Consider the following 27,257-nt stretch of genomic DNA (forward strand, 5'->3'; position numbering starts at 1 on the left):
CGTTTCCATGACATTTGCTCCTCCGGCAAGAGTTGCTGTCATAAAGCATTTTCTTTTTTAACGAAATGGGGCCTTGTATCACTTTCTCTCTGCTTGACGTTTGAATAAAGTAACGCAATGATGCCTATAGTTTCCCATATAGGAATAATGTTGTTATGGATTTGGCAGTACTTATATTGATTTGCGTCTTATATTTCCCTCCCTGAACACTTTATATCCAGTTGCTTGTACCTGGAGAGAAAGAGAGAGGGAGAAAAGAAAACCACCCAATCCATCAAACAGACAAAAACAAAAAGTGTGTGCAACAAACGCTACATTTTCAAGCTTCCGAATCTGACGATAGGTCGCGTCCAATATTTGGTTCAACAAGGATGATGCGGACACTGCCAGACGCCGTGCTCGGATTCAAGGCCTCAACGTGTAGATCAGCGATCCCCTGAATGGTCCTTCTGTGATCTGCCGTGCCTGGAAGATGAATTGCAGAAGCAAGTGATAACTCCTTAGCAGAAGTAACCGACAAGCGAGACCGGGACGAAGTCGCTCCTCTTAGAATGTCACCTCCGTGGGAGGTATGTCCAATGCTGCATCCAGCAACGCACTGGGGCTTCGTTTGCGTCACATCTGGCCGCCCACTGGTGATGATATCTGGAGATATTTCATCGAGATTTTCCAAACCTACCCTAGCGAGGTTCTCTGGTCGCATCGAGTCCACCCCATCACAGCCAATGTCGTCTGTGGTTATATTCATGTCGACGCGCTCTCTGCGCTGGTTGAAGGCGATGTTGATGTTCTCGACCCTTGTGTGAGGTCGTGTGGTGACCGGATTCGTTTGCTGGCGTCGACGCCGCCATTCGAGATCACCATTAATACTGAATTTCCACGGAAAGGGCTTCGTCCAAGTTATTTGCGGCCTGGCTTGTGTGAGGCCTCGTCTCTTTCTGAGCGACTCTACAATAAGAAGACGTCTTTGAGCGTGGCTGTTGAGTTCAAGATTTATGGTGACGGTGTAGCATTGACAAGCACAGCAGCAAAGGAAGGAAGAAACTTCATTTCTAAAATTTTTGTTGAAAATGTAGTATATGATCGGACTGTAAATGGACGACGTTTTGGCAAAGAAGGCCGGAATAATGACAAAGCTGTCAGGAATACTTTGGACTTGTTCAAAACTTGCCCACAAAGCGATTATAGTGTAAGGTGTCCACGTTAAGATGAACGCTACGGTGATGGCACATGCTGTCTGTTGGCCAAAAGAAATAAAAACATTCAGATTATCATTCAAGTTCAAGTTCAAGTTCAAATTTATTCGTTTTTCCACAATAAAGTAATATATATATACATAAATCTCACTTTCTTGAGCGACAGAAACAATGCATGTAAATTTGTACAGAGAAAACAATAATAGGAAAAACTAACAGTAGCGATACATCGCAATATAGTATTATTATCATTATTATTATTATTATCATTATTATCATTATTAGCACTATTATGATTACAGAGTAATTATGATTACAAAGTATCTGTATCTGATACAACAGCAACAACAAAAACAAAGTTTAATGTTCATCTGGACCCTGCATGTTCTGCCATGATTTCCTTACTTTTGACTTAATTGTATTTCTTTGGGATAAAAAGTCAGTCACTAGTACTCTGATGATTCACAAGGCAAAAAAGTCCATTGAAATATAAGAGAAGTAACTTTTCCTTGAAACTGTTTGTATGTTGGTAGCTTGTTCCTACCTTTATAAGACGCACTTCCAACACGATGTTGTTCCTGACATTGATGCGCCTATTATGAGCGATCATCCTCCGAGCGATGGCGGCGTAGCAGACAACGATGATGCCGAAAGGTAAGGCAAACGCGAGGATTACGATGACATACGTGTAAGCAAGGCCAGCGGCGCTGGTATCAGCAAAATCTACGGTGCACGAAACTTTGTACGGTTCCAAGACGTATCTAAAAACGCGAAAGATTAACATTTTGAGTGATACACCTTTGAGTCTTTCAAATTACCTTAAATTACCATAACATTATGAAATGTGACACAGCCACAAAGGAATATCAATGAGTATCATGACTCCTGTGTACATGAATTTCACTTTATTTGATAAAATAAATAATGTAGAAAAGGCTGTGTTAATGGAGCTGTGTGTCTAAGCAACTGATTCTCTGATTTTCTTCTTATTGTATGGAGCACTGCTATATTCATGTCAAACCTAATACCTTACCACGACTCATTGGCCTATGACGTATAAAATAGCCTGCCATTTTGTTCTTTTTTTTATTGAAGGGTATGTACCAATTTGATGTTATCATAAATCTCAGCAAGGGGTATTAGGCCTGTTGCAGAACGGAATAACGACGGGCCCAAATCGTCTGTACAAGTTTTTGCCCAAAGGTAAAGTCTGACATGATAAGGTGACGAAATGGGTTCGTCATGATGCTTCATATGTCCAGTTGATTTTTTAACGTTTCTCATCAGAAGACATCCCCTCAGGTCATGAAATCATGAAAATTCAGATACTTTAGACAAACTATGTGAAAGTGATGATGGTACAGTTTTAAACAGTTTCACATGATACAGCTCTGATTTACGCTTTTGCACAAATTTCTGCACAGGATTGACTTTTGTTTCACGTGCTTACATGCCAGTCGTCCATGCATTAAATTTGATATTAGAAAAGCTGATTGTATGCTGAAAATTCATTACCATGACGCTTTGATGCCTAATTGAACATGTTGACTGTTTAAAAACGTTTTGAATCTTTAGTAGAGTTATTGCCGGAAAGATTGAATTCTCATAAAGTAAATGATATTACAAAATTCAAGTCCTTGTCAAAATGGTGCAGCACCAATTTCGTTTTTATTGCCTGACCACTAGGACTATTTCTTCTTTGAAGAAAAAGAAAAACAAACAAACAAACAAACAAACAAAAACGCACATAACACAACGGTACTATACTATACGTCTTTTCTTCACTTCTTCACAAAGCGTTGTAACACAACAATTAATATTTAATACTCGTAAAATGCAACGTAAAACAACCAAAACAAACAAAACGTTAAAGAAAACACAAATTCATGTATCCAGAGTTGACAAAATGATACACAAAGGAGTCATTTACTTCTTGATGCGCCTACCTACTCCAACCCATCAACGGTGGGGTAGTGATGATGATGGCAATGACCCATATTGCCAGTACGGCACGGAGAACGCACTTGCGAGAATTATATTGGTCTGTACAAAGTAGAATATTAGCATAGAATATGAGTCCGACATCGATAAAGTACATTGAAATTCAGGGGCGGACCCAGGAATTTTGTAAAGGGGGGTGCGCAACTAATGTTTCTGTTGCCACTTCCAGGTTTCATTTCATTTTTTTTCTTTTATTCCTTTTGTTTTTAACAAAAAATAAAGGGGGGGGGGCGTGCGCCGCTTGCGCCCCCCTCTGGATCCGCCACTGAAATTCTAACTCAGTTTAAGTCGTCATAATACAAACTTATAGGTGCTATAAACGAGAATGAATACCCTGAGCATAAGACTACGTCACTGAAAATTGAAATAATCGAAACTTTAAAGATAATGTTCAGGGAGAAGGTTGATAATTCCAAAATCAAACTAGAATAAGAGAAAATGCAAGTATTCCAAATAAAAATTGTAAAGAAACATTGTATTATCAATTTATGCACTACCTATTCGCTTGCACACATTCCTATTGAGGTGTTTCTTGTCACTCTGGAAATAGAACCTAAGATATATCATCTCCAGTGTCACAACAATTAATCAAATGACCTTTCTTGACAATCAGAACCTGGCTACGGTATCTATTCATGCATCTTTTTGTTTCAGTCATCGTCTTCTTTTATTTTATTTTTGTTCGTTCTTCTGATAAATACTGATGATTACGTGAGTATATCGTCGCTGGGGCGACAAGACATCATATCTACAAAACGTCAATTGTTCAGGAGAGCTAAAAAACATGGCAGCCAATTTGAAAGCACTACATCAATATAATGGGATAGACCTTCCTTCGACATGCCTTTGTAACTTCATTTTTGGGGTAAGACAGGTAGGATTTGGACAGGACATATCTTAAATAATCATCTGACCATTAATCCAAAAAAGCCATTTTCACAAAAAATTCACATGCAAAGTCTTGTCACCCCAGCAACGATATATATATATATATATATAATCATATCATATCATATCATATCATATTATATTATATTATTTCTGTTTAGTTTTGTTTTGTTTTACCCCCTCCGTCTCTACAGCGGTGTTGAAACCAACCGCTCTGGGAAACAGAGAGTTCGCGATAGCTGCCAATTAGTGGCTTATAACTAAAATACATTTACCGACGTTTTCGCGGCATAGTTTGATGTAACGGAAGATGGCAATGGTTGACAGTGTTCCCATGCTTACGACGCCAAAGAGGAAGCCCGCAAAGCCGTACCACATACAACCAGCATCTCCAAAGTACCACTGTAAGCGGTTAGAAAAAGAAAAAAAGTTACACGTTTTCGTTATTGTCATTATCATGGATGTTTCTTTGGACAAGCTCAATAAAATTCGAGTATCAAAATCATGTGATGGTAAGAAGAAATGACGACAGTCACTCTGTCCAGACTTTTGAAATAATCGTGAGCAAATCTAGATTTTCAGGCAATTACGAGCAAATCATGGAATATGGAAGTGCAACATGACCTTTAGCTCATGAGTCAGTTATGACCATGTATAGCTCTTCATTAGTTTTGGCTGCAAAATGATTACATAGACTGTATGTTTCTGGAAGACATAAAGGTGACTGGGATGAAATAAAATCAATGCGATGTTGGGAGCCTTATATACATTTATTCTTCTAAATGTGTTGAGATTCATTTTATCTTCTTATGTGAACTCACCGCCGCGTACTAGTATATCATACTTAATATTATCTTGGTGCATGCAATAAGCGCCAGATTTATTGATTAATTGATTGAAATTCAACCAAAGAATATATGAGTTACCTACCGGTTTTGAAACTTTCTGCGCACTGACAGTTCTGGCAGTTATGGCTGGAAATTTATCAAAAGTAATGACTGTGGTCTTTGACTTTGAACTTTAAACTTGCACGTATTTTATATAAATGACGAAAATATTTGTCAATTGAATTGTACCCTCAAAGGTCATATTATTTTTGGCATTTGACAACACCTAAGGAGACACTACTAAGAAATGTTATTGTAGCCAATATCAAGCCATCTTTAACATCAAAGGATTTTCCCTAGCTCTGACCTTATACGGGTTGATTCGATAGGCAGCAAGATGTCGGTGACGATAAGTACAATTTTCAAATCGTCATTCTAATGACATACATTGCTATCACTGGCCTTCTCGGCCAAATGATTCAACCGCGTCTTTTTTGTTTAATTCTATAGAAAAAAAAAGAGAAAGCATCAATATAATGCTTGCGATAGTCAGTTAGCGATATCTTGACGAATATCTTCGCAACGTGCTTGCTGGTGGCTGCAACAATAGCATCGTCAGCCATGGCACCTGGGCAACAAATCGCTCCAGTGAAGCTTATCAACGTAAACATGGTAAACCGCAAATCTCCTTGTTCAAAAGCGTCATTAATTTGTCACAAGGCCTGCTGACGTTTTCATTTAGTCCACTCCCCTTTCAGAATTTATGACCATGAATCCACGGTGTGTGCTCATAATTATCATCCTTGCCTTTTTTTTTCATACTGCTCAAAGGAAGATCCATTAAATTAGTAAAGATGATCTGCAACGAGAAAGCATAGACGCCCTGCCAGAGATTTCATTGCTAAAACTCTGAAAACTGTGCGAAAAGAAATTCACAATGGAATCCACTCATCACTGACTGGTACATCGTATCTGCAAACTACTGCACGTCTGAATATTATTGGTAGAGTGATAAGGACGAGAGATGGAAGGTTAAAAGAACACACACACACACACACACACACACACACATACACGCACACACACACACACACTGATGTCTGTTCAGTGTATTGTGGGGAGACATGACGACAGAACCACAGTCGACGCGATACACCTATAAACTGCGGTATGAGTGGATTAGCAATATGAGTTAACGTCACGATAATTCTATATCTTTTTAGATTTACATATAGGCACGTAACTAAAGGGGCGTCCCCCCCCCCCCACACACACACACACTCGAGTAGGATCTGTTTGTGAAACAATGGAACAATCTAGTTTGTTTATTTTTGTTTTTGCAACTTAAATAAACATCGTATATTATCTTTTTTTTTGCTTGAAAATTTTCCAAATATTCTATTCAAAGTTATGTGCACCACATCATTAAATCTCAATTTCAAAAATACAAAAGCTCCCGTATTATTATGAGATGAAGGCGGTCCTCTCCCACATCCTCATCCCTCTTAGTCGCTGCGTTTAGCGAATAGATTTTCAAATAATTTGAGCAGTAAATTAGAAAGTTCTTTACACTTTATTTGAACATAACACATCGACCGTTTACAGACTAAGCAATAAGTAAATGCATGGTTTTTATAGCCCAAACTTCAAAAACTAGTCAGCGTGTTTGATTCCTTTAAAGTTTCTTACTTTCAGCACAGACATCACCTGCGTTAGTTACATCTTTAGATCTTCGGTAGATGATAATCTACTGGATAGAACACTCTTAAAACATCCGAGTCAGAACTGACCCAGAACTGGGTCCGTTGGGGTCACACACCGCTCTGGGTCAAAAATGAATTGGAATTTGGTCATGAAGACCCCGAATGGGGTCACCCTGACCCAATTCATGACTCTGAATGGGTCAAATCTGACCCCATTCCTTGTCATTTCTGACTTGGAACGGTGTGTGACCCCAATAGACCCAGTTCCGGGTCAGTTCTGACTCGGATGTTTTAAGAGTGAATCAACAAAATAATATTTGTCAATTGAGCCTGCTAAAAAAAGAAAATCACAGAAATTACCGACATAGCAATTATTACTAAAGGGGATTCTATAGTATTTGTTGAGGTGAGGATTCAGCTTTTAACTTTTTGCGAGATACTCAGAAAACACTTCATGAAATCTAACGGAACATACAATTCAAAGAGGAATTAAAAGTTTATTTGATGAAAAATCGGTTTTCAAATGGCTGAGCTATCCAAAAACAAAGTTAAACATAACGATCCTAGTGAAAGGTAGGTCTCATCTACTATTAAGATCGCTTGGTTTTGGATAACTCAGTCGTTTTCAACACTAATTTTCATCAAATAAACGTTGCATTTCTTTTAGAATCATTATGCTCTTTCGTATTTCATGAGATGTTTCTCATTATCTCAAAGTTGTCATTGTAAAAACAAAACAACAACAACACGTTGCTTATTAAGTATCTTGAACTGAAATTCTTTGCTTCTTGCATGAATTGACGCTTGCACTATAAGTTTACGTGCTTTACCTAAAATCCTGCTCTGTCATATCAAAATTAGACTGCATTATAAAAGTACTAACAGGCGTTTCATATTTAAATTCCACTAATAAATCATAAAAATGTCTGCTCTTTAATCGGGCACTCAGACGTAAGCGTTCCGGAAGAACGACAATATCTTTTACGTCTTGGTGAAATTCTGCACCGACTGATAAAACCTGTATTTCTGTGTTCTTTTTAACAGCCGACCAAATACCTTGTAACCTCAGATAATCATTACTATAAATACCAAACTCCACTTGTAAAACACGAAAATCTTTAAGATAACCTTCAGGGGTTATAATTTCATGTAGCAGACAGATACCCTTGTGCCACATTCTTCTGTAAAAAAAAAAATCATCTTTTTTTTCAATCTTAATATCGGTATTATTCCAAATTATCTGTGATCTGAAAGCTTGATTTTCCATTGGTATGGACATTGACAGCCATTTCTTCAAAAGAGAGGAGTAAAATCTGGGTATTCATCTAAGTAATATTTAAGGACTTGAAACCATACTTGTGAATTTTCTGGTTTCATCCTATTTATCCAAGTCAACTGTTGTGCATCGATAAAAGATTGTACATCTAACATCTTCAGACCGCCCATGATCAATTCTTGTATCATCACACTACGTTTAATTCGATCTGGGCCATTCCACAAAAAGTCATAAAACACTCTTTCAATCTCCTTTACTATTTTCTAGGGAATGATAATAGATGCAAAAAAAATGAATAAATTTTGAAATTCCAAAGGTTTTAAGAATAACAATTTTTCCGAACAGTGAAAGTTTTCTAATTTTCCATAAACTCAACAATTTTCTCAATCCAGACATCAGTTCGGCCATTTTATCATTTTGAAATCGCTCTGCATTATAACCAACATAAGTTCCCAAGATTTTTATCGTGTCCACAATACGAACTTCATATTTTAACATATTTTCTATCTCATCTTTTTCAACCGATCTTGTTTGCTTAACGATCAAAATCTCTGTCTTTTCTTGGTTACATTTTAAACTGGAGCATTTACGGAATTGATCAAGAATTTTAAATTAACTGTTGATAGATGAGGTATCGCGACAAAACGAACAGAAATCATCAGCATAAAGTGACAATCTAAACTCTTTGTCGTTAATGGTGATGCCGGCTAGATCTTGTGAGGAGCGCAAACGGGTTGCTAATGTCTCTATTACAATGATAAAGAAATAAGGGGACAAGGGATCACCTTGTCTGACACCACGTGTTATCTGGAAATAGCCAGTTGATGTCCCATTATTTAGTACACATCCTTCAATATTTGAATGTAAAGTTTTTGTCCATCTAATGAAAGACGGACCAAATCCAAAAGCGTCTACAAGTAATGCATGGTACATAAACTCATGGTCGATAAAATCGAATGCCTTGTGAAAGTCAATCGATACAATGAAACCATCTTTGTGTTCAGTACGCAGAAAATGAAACATATCATGCACATTACGTATGGATTTCCCTTCCTTTGATGAATGCCTGCTGATCTGAATGAATTATTTCATCTAACACTCGTTTAACCCTCGCAGCCAGTGCCTTAGAACATATTTTTGCATCTACACTTAGAAGTGAAATTGGACGATAATTTTGTAAATCTCTTTGATCTTTATTCTTTTGAGTATCAGGGTAATAACGCTTTGCTTCTGACTAATCGACAGTTCCATATTCTCATAAGAATAATTCAAAGAAGCTAAAAAGAGGTTCTGAAATGGTGTCCCAAAACTGAACATAGACTTCCTTCGTGAGACCATCATTGCCTGGCGATACTTAATAATATATTACCACTAAACTATAAGTTGTTTAAAATGAAGTTAGTATAATTATTCCCCTTTGTGTTCATAATTATGGATGTATTGAGAATGAAACGATTGAACACATTATGTGGAACTGTAAGGTGTCACAAACATTTTGGAGGGAAATAACATCTTTTCTTACGATTATAGATTTGCCATCCCTTGATGTGAAGACGGTATTAATTGGAGTTATAGAGATTGATATAAACAAAACACTGGTAAACCATATCTTACTTATAGGAAAAAGATGTATTTATGCAAGCAGAAGTAACAACACTATTCCCTGTTTGTCCTCTTTTAAGGCTATGTTATCAAAATCATATCGTGAAGAGTGTTATATTGCAAAGAGACAAGGAAAAATCAATATACATAACCGAAAATGGGAACCACTCAGCGGTATAATCGAGCTGAAGATATTGTGGGGATATGCTAATTATGAATGAGACATCAGCAACGGAGGGGCGCCCCCATGTGGCAGGCACCTCTCTGCTTGCTGTTTACAGGTGAGTTGATGGAAATGAGAATGTCGCAAATTACACAAGAATTTCAGTGCTTAGATGTTATGGTGCTGTATTATCACTATTGGTAATTGTTATGAAGAGTTTTAGGGGCCAAATAGGCATATTATGTGGAGGGAGAGTGTTTGTCATAATTTACATGAAGCCATTCTGTGTCTCTGGTTGATGGTGGTCTTGTTCAGTGGCACTGAATGCACGGTAACATATGTATGTACGTGCCTGTGTTAAGTCGGTCTACGGACGTGTGTTGTGTGTACGGGCGTATGTAGTTAATTGCGACTGCCGTAGCCTTGTACGCACGATGTATTCGTAGTGCAGTAGTACAATGCAAGGGCTGCAGGCCTGCGTAGGTTTGTGTACGTGACCAATTACGGTATCGAACAGTGTATTATGTAGCGCTGTGTAACAGTATAGGGCGTTTAGCGTGATCTGTGTACTCTTGTATTACATGGTGCTGTGTAGTACGGGGCGCCTATAATAGTGTGAGAAGATACCTAGTTGATGGTTTTTGATGGAAGCTATTTACCTATACTACATTTTGGTAATGCATTTATGGTGATAGAGTTAAGGAGGATTGAAGTTTAACCGAGGTGTGTAGCGTAGGCACATTATAGGTACAATGTTGCAACATTTGTAATGTGTTTAAGGTGAAAGAGATGATAGGAATCAAAGTTGATCAGAAGAGATGTGCAGCGTAGTAAAGGCACAATGTTGTTCAATAAGGGTTGTACAGTAATTCAGCTGAGGTTTTAATTAATAGAGGGAACCTTTGTATTGCATTCCTTAATGACTCGTGATGGTTGTGTAGGTTGCAGTTATAGTGCTACAGCATAACTTTTGTAGTAGGAGGGTCTCGGTGTAAGAAGTGGTGTGAGTTAATTATTTCGGTTAATTATAGGCTACAATGAGTGGGTTAGAGGTGTGTGTACTTAGTGTCGATGGTAACATTTGAGTTATGTAGAGGCTATGGTAAAGAAGGAGTTTGATAGAGGTGTCCCAGATGAGACATTCTTTCTTTTAGGATTCCAATTGTTGTAGACGTGCATGAATATACTAATTATTGGATTAAGCTAGGGTACATTTGGATATAGTACCATAATTATATATCTGACGTATCATATCATATACTTCTTATGTCATGTGATAATTCTCACAATACATTGCATGCAGTTCGATCCTTAAGGTGGGAGGTTATGAAAGACGAGAAGACTCGGTAGTAATGTTGGGACGTATTTTAATACTGTGCCTCTTTTATGGTACTGTATGCATATGTTTTTGAACAGTTGTGTCTAGTGAAATAACACGATGAGTTTTTAGGTTACATTCAGCTGTTGATGGCAGATGCTTCCATTAGTTATAAGATTATTGTTGATACCCCATTGTGGATTTTTATAGCTACAGAGACAAGAAAACTCACTTGGTATCTGTGTGTTATTATGAATGAGTTGTTTTGGTGTTAAACATGTGCGGATTTGATGATGTGCACATAGTGTTTCAAGGGTTCTCCTAAAGTGCATTTTAGGAGCTGTAATTGTGTTATGACTATATTATAAGTCAATAAAAGAGACCTCTCTGCTTGCTGTTCACAGGACTCCTGTCGAGTGCTTGTCTTTATTGACTGCACGACCTCCCACCCGAACCCACGTGCCGTATAACCATGTCTCCTTCATAGACACACATACCCACACACACCGTCTTCACATCAATCCTGCCTTCTCCATCTCTCTCATCCATCCGCCCCACTTTCGGCCCACCCCCTACAACTGGCGACGAGGATGGGATGGGAGGATACAGCATAGTCAGATGTCACTAGTGAGAGGACTTGGGCTGAGTTAATGCAGCCTGGATGCTCCTAGACGGCTTAGTGAAAGATGCAGCGGGAAGTATGGGACTTAAAGGGGGAGTTCCAGTGGGGTCCTTTCTGAAGATTTGGTGGTGATGTGCTCCAGGGCGTCTAGGACGGGTAGACAGGAAGAGCTGGTGGTGAAGGGGATCTAGAGATGGACAGAAGATGGTTCCAGGTAGCTGCAGGACTGCTTGCGGATGACGAGGTGGTGATGTAGAGGACTCGAAGTTCAGCTGCAGTGGATGAAGTAGCGGCAGACAGGCGATTTCGAGTAGACTGATGTGAACTTGAACTGGTGCAGCCTGACATTATTAGATACTAGAAGGGATGATGTAATAGATATTATCCCTGTTTGAACTGGTAGATAGCCTGTTTAGGTAGTTTTCACCACCTTTCATGGAGAAAGGACATGATGCGATTTGAGGTTGTTGTAACCTGCTGAGGTAGTAGACGTTTTTGTGTGATTTACATACAGTTTTGTCCTATCATGTGTGGATAGAGTTATTACCGGATTTAAGGGCAAGGGGAAATAGGTAATTGGTCGATGGACTCAGTTTTGAAGTGTCAGTCCTGAGATTTAAACTATTTGGGACGGTATTGATGCGGAGTATACAGAGTTTTGCAGACACTGCAAGTATACACAGGGGATTTTTTATGAATGTGGGACTTACTGTAGTGATTATACTGTGAAGGGCTATTGAAGTTAGACCTGTCATGTTTTGGGCAGGTTTGCTATTTTTTGATACATTGTGTATTACTGCAGTAGGTCATGAGGTAGTGTTGTACTGCTTTGATGTGGGTATTTGTGTCTGTATTTAAATGCAATCAGTGATACAAGTGTATTGGAACAGCTTTTTCAAGGTGTATTATTAGTGTCATTTCCATTCAGTGGAGTGTTAATGTTGGACACCACTCATTAGGATTTGGTTATAGAGCTGGTTTCCCTTATTACTGATCCTTCTCAGATAGGACTGTATAATCTTTTGGGAACTTTAATTGTATTTCAGAGATATTTGGCATTTACTTGTATATGCTGACTTCAATAGTGTTTTTGAGGTGTGTTCCTACATACACACTGATGCCTTAGTAGTTTTTTCCCTGCAATGTGAGTGGATATTTGAGACATATTGCTTGCATTGTTTTAGCTTGTGAGCATATGGTTTAAGCAAAAGCTGTCTGGCTTGGGATATTTGTGATACATTGATATTTATTCAGGATATGGCAAAGATGTTATTTTTGCAGATTGAAGACAGCCCAGGGGATGTCACAGAATATCCTTTGGAGAAGGAAGGTCATCTCTTGCTGGAAGTGTTACAAGCGGTACATCCTCGTGCAAATGGCCTGGTCTACATGGCAGAGGATGGAAGGAAGAGAAGGACAGTTGCCATACAGGGACATATCCGGCCGCCACCTGATGGCTGGGATGACAGTGTGGTGTACTCGCCCTCCACTCCAGCGGCAGATCAAAATGGCGTAGACCAGGAGCTGTCGGACCTGAAGACGCAGATCAGGGAACTGACGATGAGGCCCCCCAAACTGGTGATGGCGCCCGAGAAGAAAATGCCAGTGTTCGATGGGAAGGTAGGAGATGCAGAGGAGTTTATTTCCGGCATGAAGTCAGCCTTCACCCGCTATGGGGTACCGGAAGAGGAAAGGGCTTCTTACTTGCTAGACTACATTCGAGGAGTGCCAAAGATGGAGGTGAGAGCCCTGATCAAAGAGGGGAAGAAAGCGGAGGAGATATTGCAATTTCTGAGAGATTCGTACGCAGGTGTGCAAAATCTTGGTGAGCTGCAGCGGCTTTTCCTGGAGCGAAAGCAGAGGAGAGGGGAACCACTTCGTGATTTTGCGGTAGATCTAGAACGAAGGTTCAACAATCTGAGCGGTCGTGAGGCCAAACTATATGCTGACCCCAACGGGATTTTAGTTGAACAGTTCATCGAAGGACTAGAGGACCCTGTCCTGCGAAGTGCTTGCAGGGATCGGTATGAGCGGGATGGTAGCACAAACTTCAGGGTCTTACGTGAGTTTGCCATCCGTAGGTCAGGGCAAGAGGAGTGTCGCACGCAGGGCCATGAGGGTGCACGTCAGGCTGCTGTGCGGGCTCGACAGGGGGAACACCCAGTTCAACCGTCAGACGTCCTCTTGACAATTCAGGAGATGGGTGACAAGATAGTACGAGCCGTCCGAGATGCGATGCCTACTGCCCCCTCTGCACCACCGGCTGCGCGAACGTGGAACCCTCTTGTGAGACAGCAGAGAGGTGCCTGCTTTTCATGTGGGAGTTTAGGACACTTTGCCAGAGACTGTCCCACTAGAGATTACGGTAGAACACAGTTTCAGGCTGCTGATCAAAGTTGGCAGCATGGATTTCCACAGCCTGGTGCGCCTCATTTCAACGAGTTGTACAGGAACAGGAATTACTCTCCCAATCCACATTGGACCAATGGCAGAGTTAGTAGAGGCCAGGATTTTCCCCCGAGAGCAGGAATGACCTACCTCCAGGGAGGACCAGATGGGTATCGGGGTCATCCTGATTTTGCAGAGCAGAGGGGAAGTTCGCAAAGGCAAGACATGCCTGGACATCAACCCGGTTCCAGTAGACAGGAAGTCCCCCAGGCATCCTATACCCCAAATACCCAGAAGAGGGAGAGTCCGCCAGATCATGCAGGTGGTGGAACCACCAGACAAGGGAGTCCCTCCGCAGGGCCACATGGATCAGGTGCCCCGGTTGGACGTATGTCAGAGGTGGAGGTGGTCCCCAACGGTACTAGAGGAGATGATGGGTTCGTGTCCAGGGCCATTGGAGAGTGTTATTCTGTTGACGTTGAGTTTGGGGGTATCACCGTGCCCTGTCTCCTGGATCCCGGCTCCCAAGTAACTACCATAGGAGAGACGTTCTTCAAAGAAAAGTTAGAACCGGCGGGTATCCAGATGAAGGACGTTCCAGTGTCCTTCTCCTTGGTCTCCGCAAGTGGGGATGATATCCCATATGTGGGGTGTTTTGAGGTTGATGTTAGTGTCTTGGGACATCTGATCGCAGCCAGGATTGTCTTGGTCTTGAAAGACGACATGGCCATGAGGCGTGGTCAGAGTTCCGTGCAAGGGATACTAGGAATGAATGTACTGCAGGAGGTTTGGAGTCAGATAGTAGGTGTCGGGCAGGAACACATGAACAAGATACTCTGGCCCACCCCAGAGCCAGTATGGCAAGAGGCACTACAAGCTATTCATACCCGGCAGAGGGAGGAGCAGTGTGGCAAGCTACAAGGCCTTGAAAAGCATCATGATGCCTTTTCTCATGGTGACATGGACTTTGGTTACACTGACCGTATCACTCATCGCATAGAGACTGGTGGTGCACCACTGATCAGGCAGAGACACAGGCCCGGTAAGCAGAACCAAGCTCCTGATGCCCTCTCCCGTCTGGATCCTCTTGAGGGAAAAGGACAGATGATTGTGAGTAGTGACACAATCCGTGCCCAGTTTGACTTAGTTTCTCAAGGAACAGATATACCAGTTGTTTTGAGTACCTGCGTTGAGAGACGTCTAGGTGGAGAAGCGTGCGTGCCTGGGTTCTCAGCTGAGTATCTGCAGGAGGCTCAAGAGAGGGATGAACTTGTCAATCATGTGCGTTCCTTTGTGTCAAGGGGTACACCACCCTCGCGTCAGGAGAAGGGCAGCTGTTTACCGGGAAGTCTGGCTCTCCTGCGAGACTGGAAGAGGCTCGTCATCCGAGATGGTGTTCTTTTGCGGAGAAGGCGCCGCCCGAATGATGGTACAGAGCACCTGCAGGTCATTGCCCCGCAGAGCATTCAAGAGGAGGCTATCACCCGGTTTCATGACGAGGCAGGGCATTTCGGGTTCAGACGTACCTACCGGCTGGTAGGAAACAGGTTCTTCTGGCATGGGATGGAGAAGTCGGTGAAACAATGGTGCGCCAAGTGTAAGCGCTGTACTGTTAGCAAACCTCCTGTTCGGAAGGAATGGACGCTTCCCACGTGATCTGAGCTTAAGCGGGGAAGTGAAGCAGGGAGCTCACCGTGGTGCGCAGTCGTATATTTGACAGCATCAGTCCCGGATGCGAACAGCTTCAAGGGTCGCTCAAAGATGGCAGACTTTGGGGAGGAGTTGATCTCCCTAAGAAGTTTTCCCTTACAAAAAATAACCATGAAATTTACGGTATTACCATGGTAAAACCTCAATTGCCATAGTAAAACCATGGTATCGATGGTATTACTACGAGTACCACAGAAAAACCATGGTGATGCACGGTGATACCACAGAAAAACCATGGTAAAACCTCAATTGCCATAGTAAAACCATGGTATCAATGGTATTGCTACGAGTACCACAGAAAAACCATGGTGATGCACGGTGATACCACAGAAAAACCATGGTAAACTATCAATACCATGACACGACCATGGTACTGATACGTATACTATAGAATAACTGTGAAGTCTATGGTATTTCCATGGTTTTACCATAGGCGACACAAAATAACCATGGTAATAGTATGTTATAATTTTTATACCATAGCACTACCATGGTATTACTACCAGTACCATGGAAAAACCATGCCATCTACTGTATTTGCCTGGTATAACTATACAGGTAAAATAAAATAACTATGGTGATGCCGGGTTATGGCCATCATACCATGGCATCACCACGGTATTACCACTTGTACCATAAAATAACCATGGTATATAAGGAATTTCCCCAGTATCGCTGCACTAATTAACCATGGATATACCATGTAATAACCATCATACCATGGCACGGTTCTGGCACTACTAGGCCTACTTGTACCATAGAATAACCACGGAGATACCATGATAACCATCATACCATGTACTACAACCACAGGGTCTTTAATCGTACCGCAGCATATATAACCATAGTCTTTTTGTCATCTTCTGTATTTCTAAGGGTACACAAAAATAGCCATGGTGATACCATGGTTCAACAACAACATATCAATTATGATATTCTTATAGCTGAAAGGGACTGTACAGTAGGTACTGGTTGAGATGAGGATTCAGATTTACAACTTATTTTTTTCTGTTAGATGATAAACCTCTCATGAAATAAAGTGTATGAAAGAGCATATACAGCTGTAATTTCAAGAAGGATTCAACGTTTTGAAGAAAATTCGTCTTGAAATGGCTGAGATTACCAACCCCCCCCCCCCAAAAAAAAAATCAAAATGAAATTGACAGGCCCCATCTTTCATTAGGAGCTCTTTGTTTTAATTTGTTTTTAGATATCTCAGTCATTTCTCAGCCTGTTTTCATTAAATAAACGTTTGAGTCCTCTTCTGCTCGTTATCATTTCAAAGAGTGGTTTCTAAATATCTCGCAAAATGTTACAAGCTGAATCCTCATCTCATCCAGTACTGTATACTCCTTTTAAATGTCAAATAATGACGAAAAAAGGTACATTCTCTACTGGTATCACAAGGAAAAAATGGTCCCATTATAGCTATCCGTTTGACCCAACTTGTTCAAATAGTTGCAAACTGGAAGTAGGCCGATACTCGTTCACATTACCATGGTGTGAATTACCATACAATTAAAGATGAAAATTAATACCAACTCACGCCATTCCAGCTGACACTAAATTGAATGAGCTGGCACACTCTGAAAAAAAAAAAACCCAATCAATTCCAGCTGAATATTATGGCCTGGCTCTAAATCATTGATTATGAAGTTTTATTTGTACCAACTGGAAAACATGTCGTTCAACTGGCAGACTCACTAGTTGACTCCACTTAGACAAGTTGACTCCAAACTAACATTTCATTCCAACTGACAGACTGAAACAAATGAAATAAACTAGGCAATTGTCTACCAATTAGAATTCATTGACATAACCTACAGATTCACCACTGGATTCCAATTGCAAGAAACGGAATAAAGTGTCGTACTGAAATATCAACTACCCGATTCCTGTATAGATACAATAATTGTATTGAACTTGACTAGACACAACTGGCAGATTTACCAGTTGATTCCACTTGAAAGCGATGGAATGGACTGGTACACTGAGAAAACATAGATGACTCCAGTTTGAACAAATGGATCAAACTGTGATGAGTGAGTTACATGTGTGTAATAACAACATACCTAATAGTAGTAGCATAGTGGAACTGGTGATAATAATGATGATGATAATAATAATAATAATAGTAATAATAATAATAATAATGATAATAATAATAATAATAATAATAATAATGATAATAATAATAATAATAATAATAATAATAAGGTCTTATCCAGGAGAGCCTCTCCAGTGTTGTCGCTGCTCTATACCACAGGGCCCTGCCATACCACTAACAGTTGAACTGTTCTAATGAAAATGACAGATTAAAAAAATTAGATCTATTGTGTAAACTGGAACATTAAAGCCTATTGGTTGATTCCAGTAGGAAGAAATAGACCAAAGTATGCCCTTAGACAAAGTGGGATCAACTGGACACAACAAGCAGATTTTTCAGTTGATGATCCACTTGAAAGAAATTGTGTGAAATGGCATACAACAACCAGTTGATTACAGTAGAAACAATGAGTGCACATTCGAGTTCGACACCCACAAATCATACAGCCAACAAATCAAACAACCCATGAATTTGACACCTAGCGAACAAGGCCCACATGACTGCGACACTAGGTAAATAAGGCCCACGACACTTTTACAATAAGCCCCATGATGCAATGTCGAGCTTGTGGGCCGTATGACTTGTGGGATGACCCCGAAAAAATTGGACCAATTTGGTGCAGGTTGAATCGACTGGACACAACTGGCAGATTTACCAGTAAGAACTGGCATACTAAAACATCAACTCCATGATTCCAGCAGATTCAACTTTTTTGAACCAGGCTCTTGTATACCTGTTGCAAATGACTTGACACAACTGATACATTTATTCAACTTCAAAGCAATGCAGATTTAACCTACATGCACTTTGATAAAGTTTAGGCTGTAACAGTTAGTAGAACCCAGCCGGGTAATGTATCAAACTGGCATGACTGGGGAAGTTCATACCAGTTCATCAAATCTGGCAGTTTTACCAATTGATTCCACTTTTTAAACGATTATAAACGTACCAATACATTACAGTCAAAACTATTGGACCATTATGAGTATACTTGCAACGAATGGGAAAAATCAAAATATATATCAACCGATTCTAAAGGTAAACCCCTTAAACTCTAAGGGACGTGGCAGGAGAGGGAAGGGCGGAATCCACCCTCGATGTTTCGAGTCTGCGATGGAAGAGACCCTGTCATGAGACATTTTCCTGACTTTTTTTCAAGTTCAACTTCAAATTCATTGTTGTTTTTTCCACAGCAAAATAATCTATTTGGTGAACATAAATCTCGCTTTCTTCAATGAAAGTAGAATGCATGTAATTTGTACAGAGAAAGCAATAATTGAAAACCTAAAGTAGGGGTACAATGCAGTGGTTGCTGATGTAACAAAAGTGAAATAAATGAAATATGCATTGTGTGAAAAAAGCAGGGACCCACTAAAAAGACAAAGCTTGTGAAGTACGGTCCCTTCTCCGATTGAAAAAAAAAAATCGACGCAAAGATTGATTGAAAACAGCAACAAAGAAACTCTTTAAAAATCTGACTATTCTTTATCGGAGCAGATCCAGGAATTCCGTAAATGGGGTGGGGGTGGGGATGGGGGAGGGATCTGTCATGGTGCCACTTCCGCAATTAAAGGGGGCAGACACGCCCATTTTCATTTTGTTTTCTTTTTATTTATTTATTTTTATCTTATCAAAAATTAAAGAAGGGGCCCCCTGGAGCTATCACTGCTGTAACATTAATCACTGCGATTGATTGATCTTATGCTAATTATGGTATAAAAGTGGTCAATGAGAATCTCATAAGAAAACAAAGGAAACAATAAAAAAACAAAGAAATACATTTGAAACTCAAAAAAAAATCATATACATGATAAATTGGCTTTTGGAAGTCCTTTAATGTCTGATGCATGGTCTTTAAACATGTAAAAACAGACTTACAAATGATTAAGAAATAGACTCTTAATGCTTTTAATTAGGCTAAAATAAGATGATGGGCCTAATTTGCACAAATAATTAATTGATGAATTAAAATTAGAAATTGACAATAAAAAAAAATATTATAAGATATATAACACATAATTTTGTAGATTACAATGTGGTTGTAACTTGGGCCAAATTTCGCTACGATCGTAATACTAATGGTCGAGATCTTGTGGAGGGGGGGGGGGGGGAGGCGAAATTCCCTCCCAAAATGCAATTTTTAGCATTTATAGCCAAATAAGCCTGGCCCGTTAAAGATAAGCAAAGTTTTGGAACTAATGCACATTGTGTGTTATCTCATACAAATTCCAAGTACGACCCAAAATATTATACCGGTATGTTCATGTAATAAATGTACTACAGCCTGTATTTAGTATATGTGTGAATGTGTGTAGTGTGTGTAGGTGTGTATGTGTGTGCTTGTGTGTGTGGGGGGTGTGGGTGAGTGCAAACACCCGGTTAGTACTAATATATCCATGGTACCAAGAACTGACTTCTTCCCATGCAGTTTAAACCTCATTAACCCAACTGGAAAATGTAACACAAGTTGATTCAAGTTGCACGAACCATGTTTTGACTTGGTTTCTGTATCGCTCATGAATATTCATGAGAGAGCATCTAACATGCAAAAGGTGAGAAAATAGATAAAAGACATAAAAACCCAAAGTATATATTCTGGGTTTAAACTTTGAAGTATGTTGGGAAATTTCTCTTTTGTTACCAACTATTTTAACTTGTGTTATAACAATGCATATTCATATTTTGATAGGACTAATATTATGCATGACATGTAGTTAGTAACCATGCCTTAAACCTTTTCAGATATCAGCCCATATATAAAGAACTGATACACTAGCAATGTATCTAGGAATAGGATACATACTCTAGGTATACAGATAGGTAGACCTGTATAGATTAGGATGTAGGTCTTGTACAATAGTGTAGAAATAGGTGTATGTGATTCGAGGCCAGGTTATGTAGGTAACATACTAGTACTGCATGCTTGTATATACACGACCATTAATGTTATTTTTCTTTTCAAATTGTAAATACCATGGTAATACCAGGGTAATACCATGGTAATACCATGGTAAAATCACCTCAGAAATACCATGGTATTGTACCATGGTACCGGTACCATGGTATTTGGTAAGCACAGTAATACCATGGTAATATACCATGATACATGGTAAGAGCAGTAATACCATGGTATTTTGCCATGGTAATACCATGGTAATGTACCATGGTTTTACCAGGGCAAAATTACCAGGTTTCCATGGTTCATTACCATACCATGGTATTACCATGGTAAAACCATGGTTCTTTTTTGTAAGGGTTATTCGTTTTTGAAGTTTATCCAGTTTGGATAACAGTTAACGCGTAGTTATTGCATTTGTTATGAATTTTGTTGTGGCTGCCGAAGTCCAGAGTGTGGTTAGGACTTATGAATGCAAATTTGTGCGCGTTCAAATTATAGGATCACAGTGGTATACATAAAGTGGGACTCCATGAAACCAGATGGATGTAGTTATTGTGAAAGCTCAAGGTTAAAGCATTTAGCTTATGTTCAGTTGGTTTAACAATGTTCCTTTATTGTAGGATCGAACCAGCATTGTTTTCTTGAAGTGTTGAATATATGAGCTACTTACAAGTGGAGTAACTTTGCGTCCATAGTTATCCCATAAAGTACATGTATGTGTACGTACATATATACTTACATAATATGGTCATCAGGGACGATGACCTCTAAGCGGGGAAGAGTTGTGGGGATATGCTAATTATGAATGAGACATCAGCAACGGAGGGGCGCCCCCATGTGGCAGGCACCTCTCTGCTTGCTGTTTACAGGTGAGTTGATGGAAATGAGAATGTCGCAAATTACACAAGAATTTCAGTGCTTAGATGTTATGGTGCTGTATTATCACTATTGGTAATTGTTATGAAGAGTTTTAGGGGCCAAATAGGCATATTATGTGGAGGGAGAGTGTTTGTCATAATTTACATGAAGCCATTCTGTGTCTCTGGTTGATGGTGGTCTTGTTCAGTGGCACTGAATGCACGGTAACATATGTATGTACGTGCCTGTGTTAAGTCGGTCTACGGACGTGTGTTGTGTGTACGGGCGTATGTAGTTAATTGCGACTGCCGTAGCCTTGTACGCACGATGTATTCGTAGTGCAGTAGTACAATGCAAGGGCTGCAGGCCTGCGTAGGTTTGTGTACGTGACCAATTACGGTATCGAACAGTGTATTATGTAGCGCTGTGTAACAGTATAGGGCGTTTAGCGTGATCTGTGTACTCTTGTATTACATGGTGCTGTGTAGTACGGGGCGCCTATAATAGTGTGAGAAGATACCTAGTTGATGGTTTTTGATGGAAGCTATTTACCTATACTACATTTTGGTAATGCATTTATGGTGATAGAGTTAAGGAGGATTGAAGTTTAACCGAGGTGTGTAGCGTAGGCACATTATAGGTACAATGTTGCAACATTTGTAATGTGTTTAAGGTGAAAGAGATGATAGGAATCAAAGTTGATCAGAAGAGATGTGCAGCGTAGTAAAGGCACAATGTTGTTCAATAAGGGTTGTACAGTAATTCAGCTGAGGTTTTAATTAATAGAGGGAACCTTTGTATTGCATTCCTTAATGACTCGTGATGGTTGTGTAGGTTGCAGTTATAGTGCTACAGCATAACTTTTGTAGTAGGAGGGTCTCGGTGTAAGAAGTGGTGTGAGTTAATTATTTCGGTTAATTATAGGCTACAATGAGTGGGTTAGAGGTGTGTGTACTTAGTGTCGATGGTAACATTTGAGTTATGTAGAGGCTATGGTAAAGAAGGAGTTTGATAGAGGTGTCCCAGATGAGACATTCTTTCTTTTAGGATTCCAATTGTTGTAGACGTGCATGAATATACTAATTATTGGATTAAGCTAGGGTACATTTGGATATAGTACCATAATTATATATCTGACGTATCATATCATATACTTCTTATGTCATGTGATAATTCTCACAATACATTGCATGCAGTTCGATCCTTAAGGTGGGAGGTTATGAAAGACGAGAAGACTCGGTAGTAATGTTGGGACGTATTTTAATACTGTGCCTCTTTTATGGTACTGTATGCATATGTTTTTGAACAGTTGTGTCTAGTGAAATAACACGATGAGTTTTTAGGTTACATTCAGCTGTTGATGGCAGATGCTTCCATTAGTTATAAGATTATTGTTGATACCCCATTGTGGATTTTTATAGCTACAGAGACAAGAAAACTCACTTGGTATCTGTGTGTTATTATGAATGAGTTGTTTTGGTGTTAAACATGTGCGGATTTGATGATGTGCACATAGTGTTTCAAGGGTTCTCCTAAAGTGCATTTTAGGAGCTGTAATTGTGTTATGACTATATTATAAGTCAATAAAAGAGACCTCTCTGCTTGCTGTTCACAGGACTCCTGTCGAGTGCTTGTCTTTATTGACTGCACGACCTCCCACCCGAACCCACGTGCCGTATAACCATGTCTCCTTCATAGACACACATACCCACACTCACCGTCTTCACATCAATCCTGCCTTCTCCATCTCTCTCTCTCATCCCCCACATTTCGGCCCACCCCCTACAATATTTTCACTGAATGTTTACGCCATGGCACTTTTATGTTGTATTTTTTTTCTCTCTCTCTGTCGATATGGCATAGTTTTCAAATAATTAGATTATGTATATGCGCTTACCCAACGGCACTCTGCATGTCGTTGGCAACCTTCCGGCTATGTCAGCTTTTAACATTCCTTTCCGTTATAAACCCACACAGACAAGATGCCTCAAGAGAAAAATGTGCATGTATAATTAAGAAACTGAACAAAATGACATTGTATTCTTTGTCATGTATCTCTCAGCTGTGATTGCTTCAAGAATGTTCTATAATGAGTCCCAAATAAAACATCACTTGGATATATAAAAAAACAACAACAACACGTTGGAAACACGAAGCCGTCTCAATCGTAACTGTACCATCCCTTTAACGTGAACACCCCCTCCCCCCCCCCCCTCAAGCAGCAGCACTTACTTCGTGCTTGAAGCTGGAGACCATGGCGAGTGGGTAGCCCGTCACAGCCACGACCAGGTCGGTGATTGCCAGATTGATGGTAAGGAAGTCCAGGGGCTTCAGTTTGGATCGTTTCCGCACTGAAATGACGACCACCGCTGTGTTTCCAACGATAGAGATGATGACTGCTCGTGGAATAAAACAAAGAAATTTCGGTCAGAGATAGTAATAGTAACCATTTCGCTCTTACTACAGTGACCATACCCATACGCTCTGCAGCAAGGTATATAGCGGAAGGGAGGGCGGGGCACTCTTCCCCCCCCCCCCCTCAAAAAAAAAAAATCCCAAAAGTGTCTTTCTTTCCTTGGATACACGCGCTCTTTCATTTTGTGTCTATGTCCATACTTAGTTAATTTCGTCTTTCCTTCGTTTTTGTTAAATCTCATGAAGGGATTTTCCTTGCTTGGCTTATTCTTTTTCTCTTTTTTTTAACCTCTAATTAGGGAATACGCCAAGCAGAAGAAAAAAAAAGATACAAACAACAAAAAAAAAACCCTAAAAAGTATTGATCGGTATGAAGAGGCACATTTTAGGTCTATGGAGTTTGTTCCCCCCCCCCTTTTTTTTTTAGTGCAAGGACAGGCATAAAGCAAAACGGAGCCCTCTATTTTCCAATAATTATATTTAAGCGGCCCTTAACACTGCTTAAAAAGTCCTAAATTATCACAAGAGATAAAAGGTGTCTTTCCAAATGGAACTATTCAACGCCTCTCTTTTCCATCTATCTCTATCTCTCTTTAACATACACGCGTGTATACATATATAAATATATATATATATATATATATATATATATATATGACTACATGATATTAAAAAAAATTGTATGAATGTATAAATTTCAGGACCTTATTAAGGACCCAAACTCTTTTAAAATAGTTCCACTGTTACAAGGGGATGAAATGACCACTTTTTTATTACAAAAATAAGTTCTTTAGAACTATCACGCTGTCCACACTATAGCAGTTAGAAAGTACCAGCTAGGGCATTGCAGTACTAGTATACCAAACCAATATCTCCAAGGGATTCCATCCCTTCATTGAACTGAAAGAAAAAAATGGTCATTATACCGCATCATGAAGATATTGATGATGATATCATGTTGTCATGACAATCTGCAGTACGTCTTTAGCTCAAATGACGAAGAAGCTGTAGGTGGTGCCGAGGTAGTTAACATTTCCGCCTTCCCTTCATTCCCCTCCCTCTTGCTATATTACAATTGCTGATGGACAGATAATGATCACAGTAGGGCTATTACTAGTATGAATTAAGGCGAAAGTGCAAATTTCAGAGCTCGCTCGCTCTCATTGATATTGTACTAATGTCTATTGTCCAATTACCATGACAACATACCTAAACAGAAACGTGTGTCCAAATCTATATGATAATGGCTTTTCCTGTGCCCCCCCCCCCCCACACACACACAAACACACAATAATGTAATAGAGGGGCAATGTGGTCCCTGGTTAAACATTTTCAAAAATGGTTCAAGTCCCCTTCTTTGGAGGGTGTCTGTATTTGTCAGGAATGCGGTGATTTGGTTTGTCATCTATTCGGTTCGTCATCTATAGATAGCTTGATTTGTGACGTACCAAGACTACTTCAAAATAATTCTGGAACATATCATTTGAATATAATCTGGGTTTTCTTCAGTAGTCAAGCACAAGTCCATTACTATTCATTACAGCCAATATATGAAAACTATATAGGGCCTACACAAGGTGCTATGGATAACTGACACAGGGGAAATCAATTCCCGCCTCTTGGAGTTTCAACCTATCAAAGCAAGAACACGTAACACTTTGTAAACGAAAGAATCCTTCGAATTTGTCTTCATTTCATTTTCTCAATGGTCATTGAATACCTGATTGTCGCTGCATGATACCACAATAATAGCTGTTCATTCATTCATTTTTTCTTATTTATGATCAGATGTACCATTATTGAATAATTCAAAGTACGTGTGGAGAGGGGAATATAAAAATACATTTCTGTCGTGGTTCCAGGGACATCTTCCCTTAAAACCCCCCAAAAAACAAAAAACTAACAAATATATATACATGATTATTATATACATGTACAATATCTCAATTCTGTTAACTATGTATATTACGATCCACTGTATTACAGTCATGTTCGTACGCTAATGGATTATGCATTCTGGCGCTGGACAACGCATATAGGTTACATTACATTGATCAGGGCAATATTGATGAAATTCAACGCATCCCGGAGTGCATGTAATGCTGTATAGAATTCTTTTAACACGTGTGCTATACAACTACATAACTTCATGATCAAATTATTGGAGAGGAAATGTAAAGAATGTAAACAGAACGATGAACAAGATAACGTAGCCATTGCCTCTCCCAAACAAACGCATGGCAACGTCATGCATCATAACATCGATTCTGAGGAAATGAAACAATAATTATTATAGTAATGATAACAATAACGTCATGAATAATTTGCTTAGCGCTTATTGCAAAAATGTTTCTTAGCGCTCAACACTTAAAAATTTACCAACGAATGGCATAGTTTCTCATCTCATTTATGCTATAGATCAGGAACTCTTCAAATCGCACGTACAATGCACCCGTGAAAAGCGATATTCCCATGCAAAAGTACAAATTTTCAGCTCAGAAGACCTAAATTAGCTCTCTTCAAGAGTCCTTAAATGATAATGATAAACAACCACCAGTCAAACAGGTGAATTCCGAAACACACTGCAATTGAGAAAGGATAAGTTGACACGATGTGTTATGAGCAGTGGGTGCTTGAAGTTGTAACAGTCGACCATCAGCTCATACATGATAAGTTATGCAATGATTACGATTACTTGGTTTCATTCACAACCAATCTCAATGCATAAAGAAAATGAATAATCCAGAGGGAATACTTACTGACAAGAAGGAGATATAAACCAGCAAAAATATCCCCACTGGCTGAAAGCGATGAGTGGTAGCTGTCTTCACCCCTGGAGTCATTCCCCTGACCATTCGTTTCGCTTGTAGGCCCCATTCCTAATTGAGAGAGAAAGAGGTAGCTATCAACGTTCCATGTGCATTCTGCAGTGTCCACGCTCCAAGATAAATCTATATTCACCTAAGCCTTTCTGACATTCAGGGCACAAGGTGAGCAAGATCTCAGACACTCTGCAGACAGCTAGGCAAAAATAGGAAATGTTATCTGTGACAACGCGCAGTGACAGAGAAGGCGACATCACGGGCGAAGTGTATCTCAACTAACTGACTGCGATGTAAAATTCGAGCCGAGATGAAAAGCACTAATTTGTTACCGACACAGGGTAGCTATGATCCACACTGCCGGTGACGAGATTAGAGCCATATCTTATAGGGGCAGAAGATGACACAAGGAGTAAATGAATTCTGGCGGCTGCTATTCTTGGAGTTCTTGGAGTTGCTTCT

The 27,257-nt window shown here is 39.8% G+C and overlaps 1 protein-coding gene across 1 annotated transcript; it reads right to left on the minus strand.

Annotated features, from left to right (window-relative positions):
• Nucleotides 1-319: 319 nt before the first annotated feature.
• LOC139743130 (opsin-5-like) lies at nt 320-26,850 on the minus strand. The gene is made up of 6 exons (XM_071653639.1): nt 26,733-26,850; nt 23,791-23,954; nt 4,361-4,487; nt 3,143-3,239; nt 1,741-1,957; nt 320-1,237 (listed from the first exon to the last, which is right to left on the minus strand). Exons 1-6 carry the CDS (start codon nt 26,848-26,850, stop codon nt 320-322), a joined length of 1,641 nt encoding a protein of 546 aa, XP_071509740.1.
• Nucleotides 26,851-27,257: the final 407 nt, after the last annotated feature.

Source organism: Diadema antillarum, unplaced genomic scaffold (genome assembly GCF_040938485.1).
Source record: "Diadema antillarum isolate AM-2024a unplaced genomic scaffold, OU_Dant_1.0 seq00001051_RagTag, whole genome shotgun sequence".
NCBI lineage: Eukaryota > Metazoa > Echinodermata > Echinoidea > Diadematoida > Diadematidae > Diadema > Diadema antillarum.

Coding starts and splice junctions, on each gene's coding strand:
- LOC139743130 (XM_071653639.1), bottom strand. CDS start 26,850: ATGGGGCCTACAAGCGAAACGAATGGTCAGGGGAATGACTCCAGGGGT. Junction 23,955..26,732: donor TTTATATCTCCTTCTTGTCA/GTAAGTATTCCC, acceptor TTCCACGAGCAG/TCATCATCTCTATCGTTGGA. Junction 4,488..23,790: donor TCTCCAGCTTCAAGCACGAA/GTAAGTGCTGCT, acceptor AACCGCTTACAG/TGGTACTTTGGAGATGCTGG.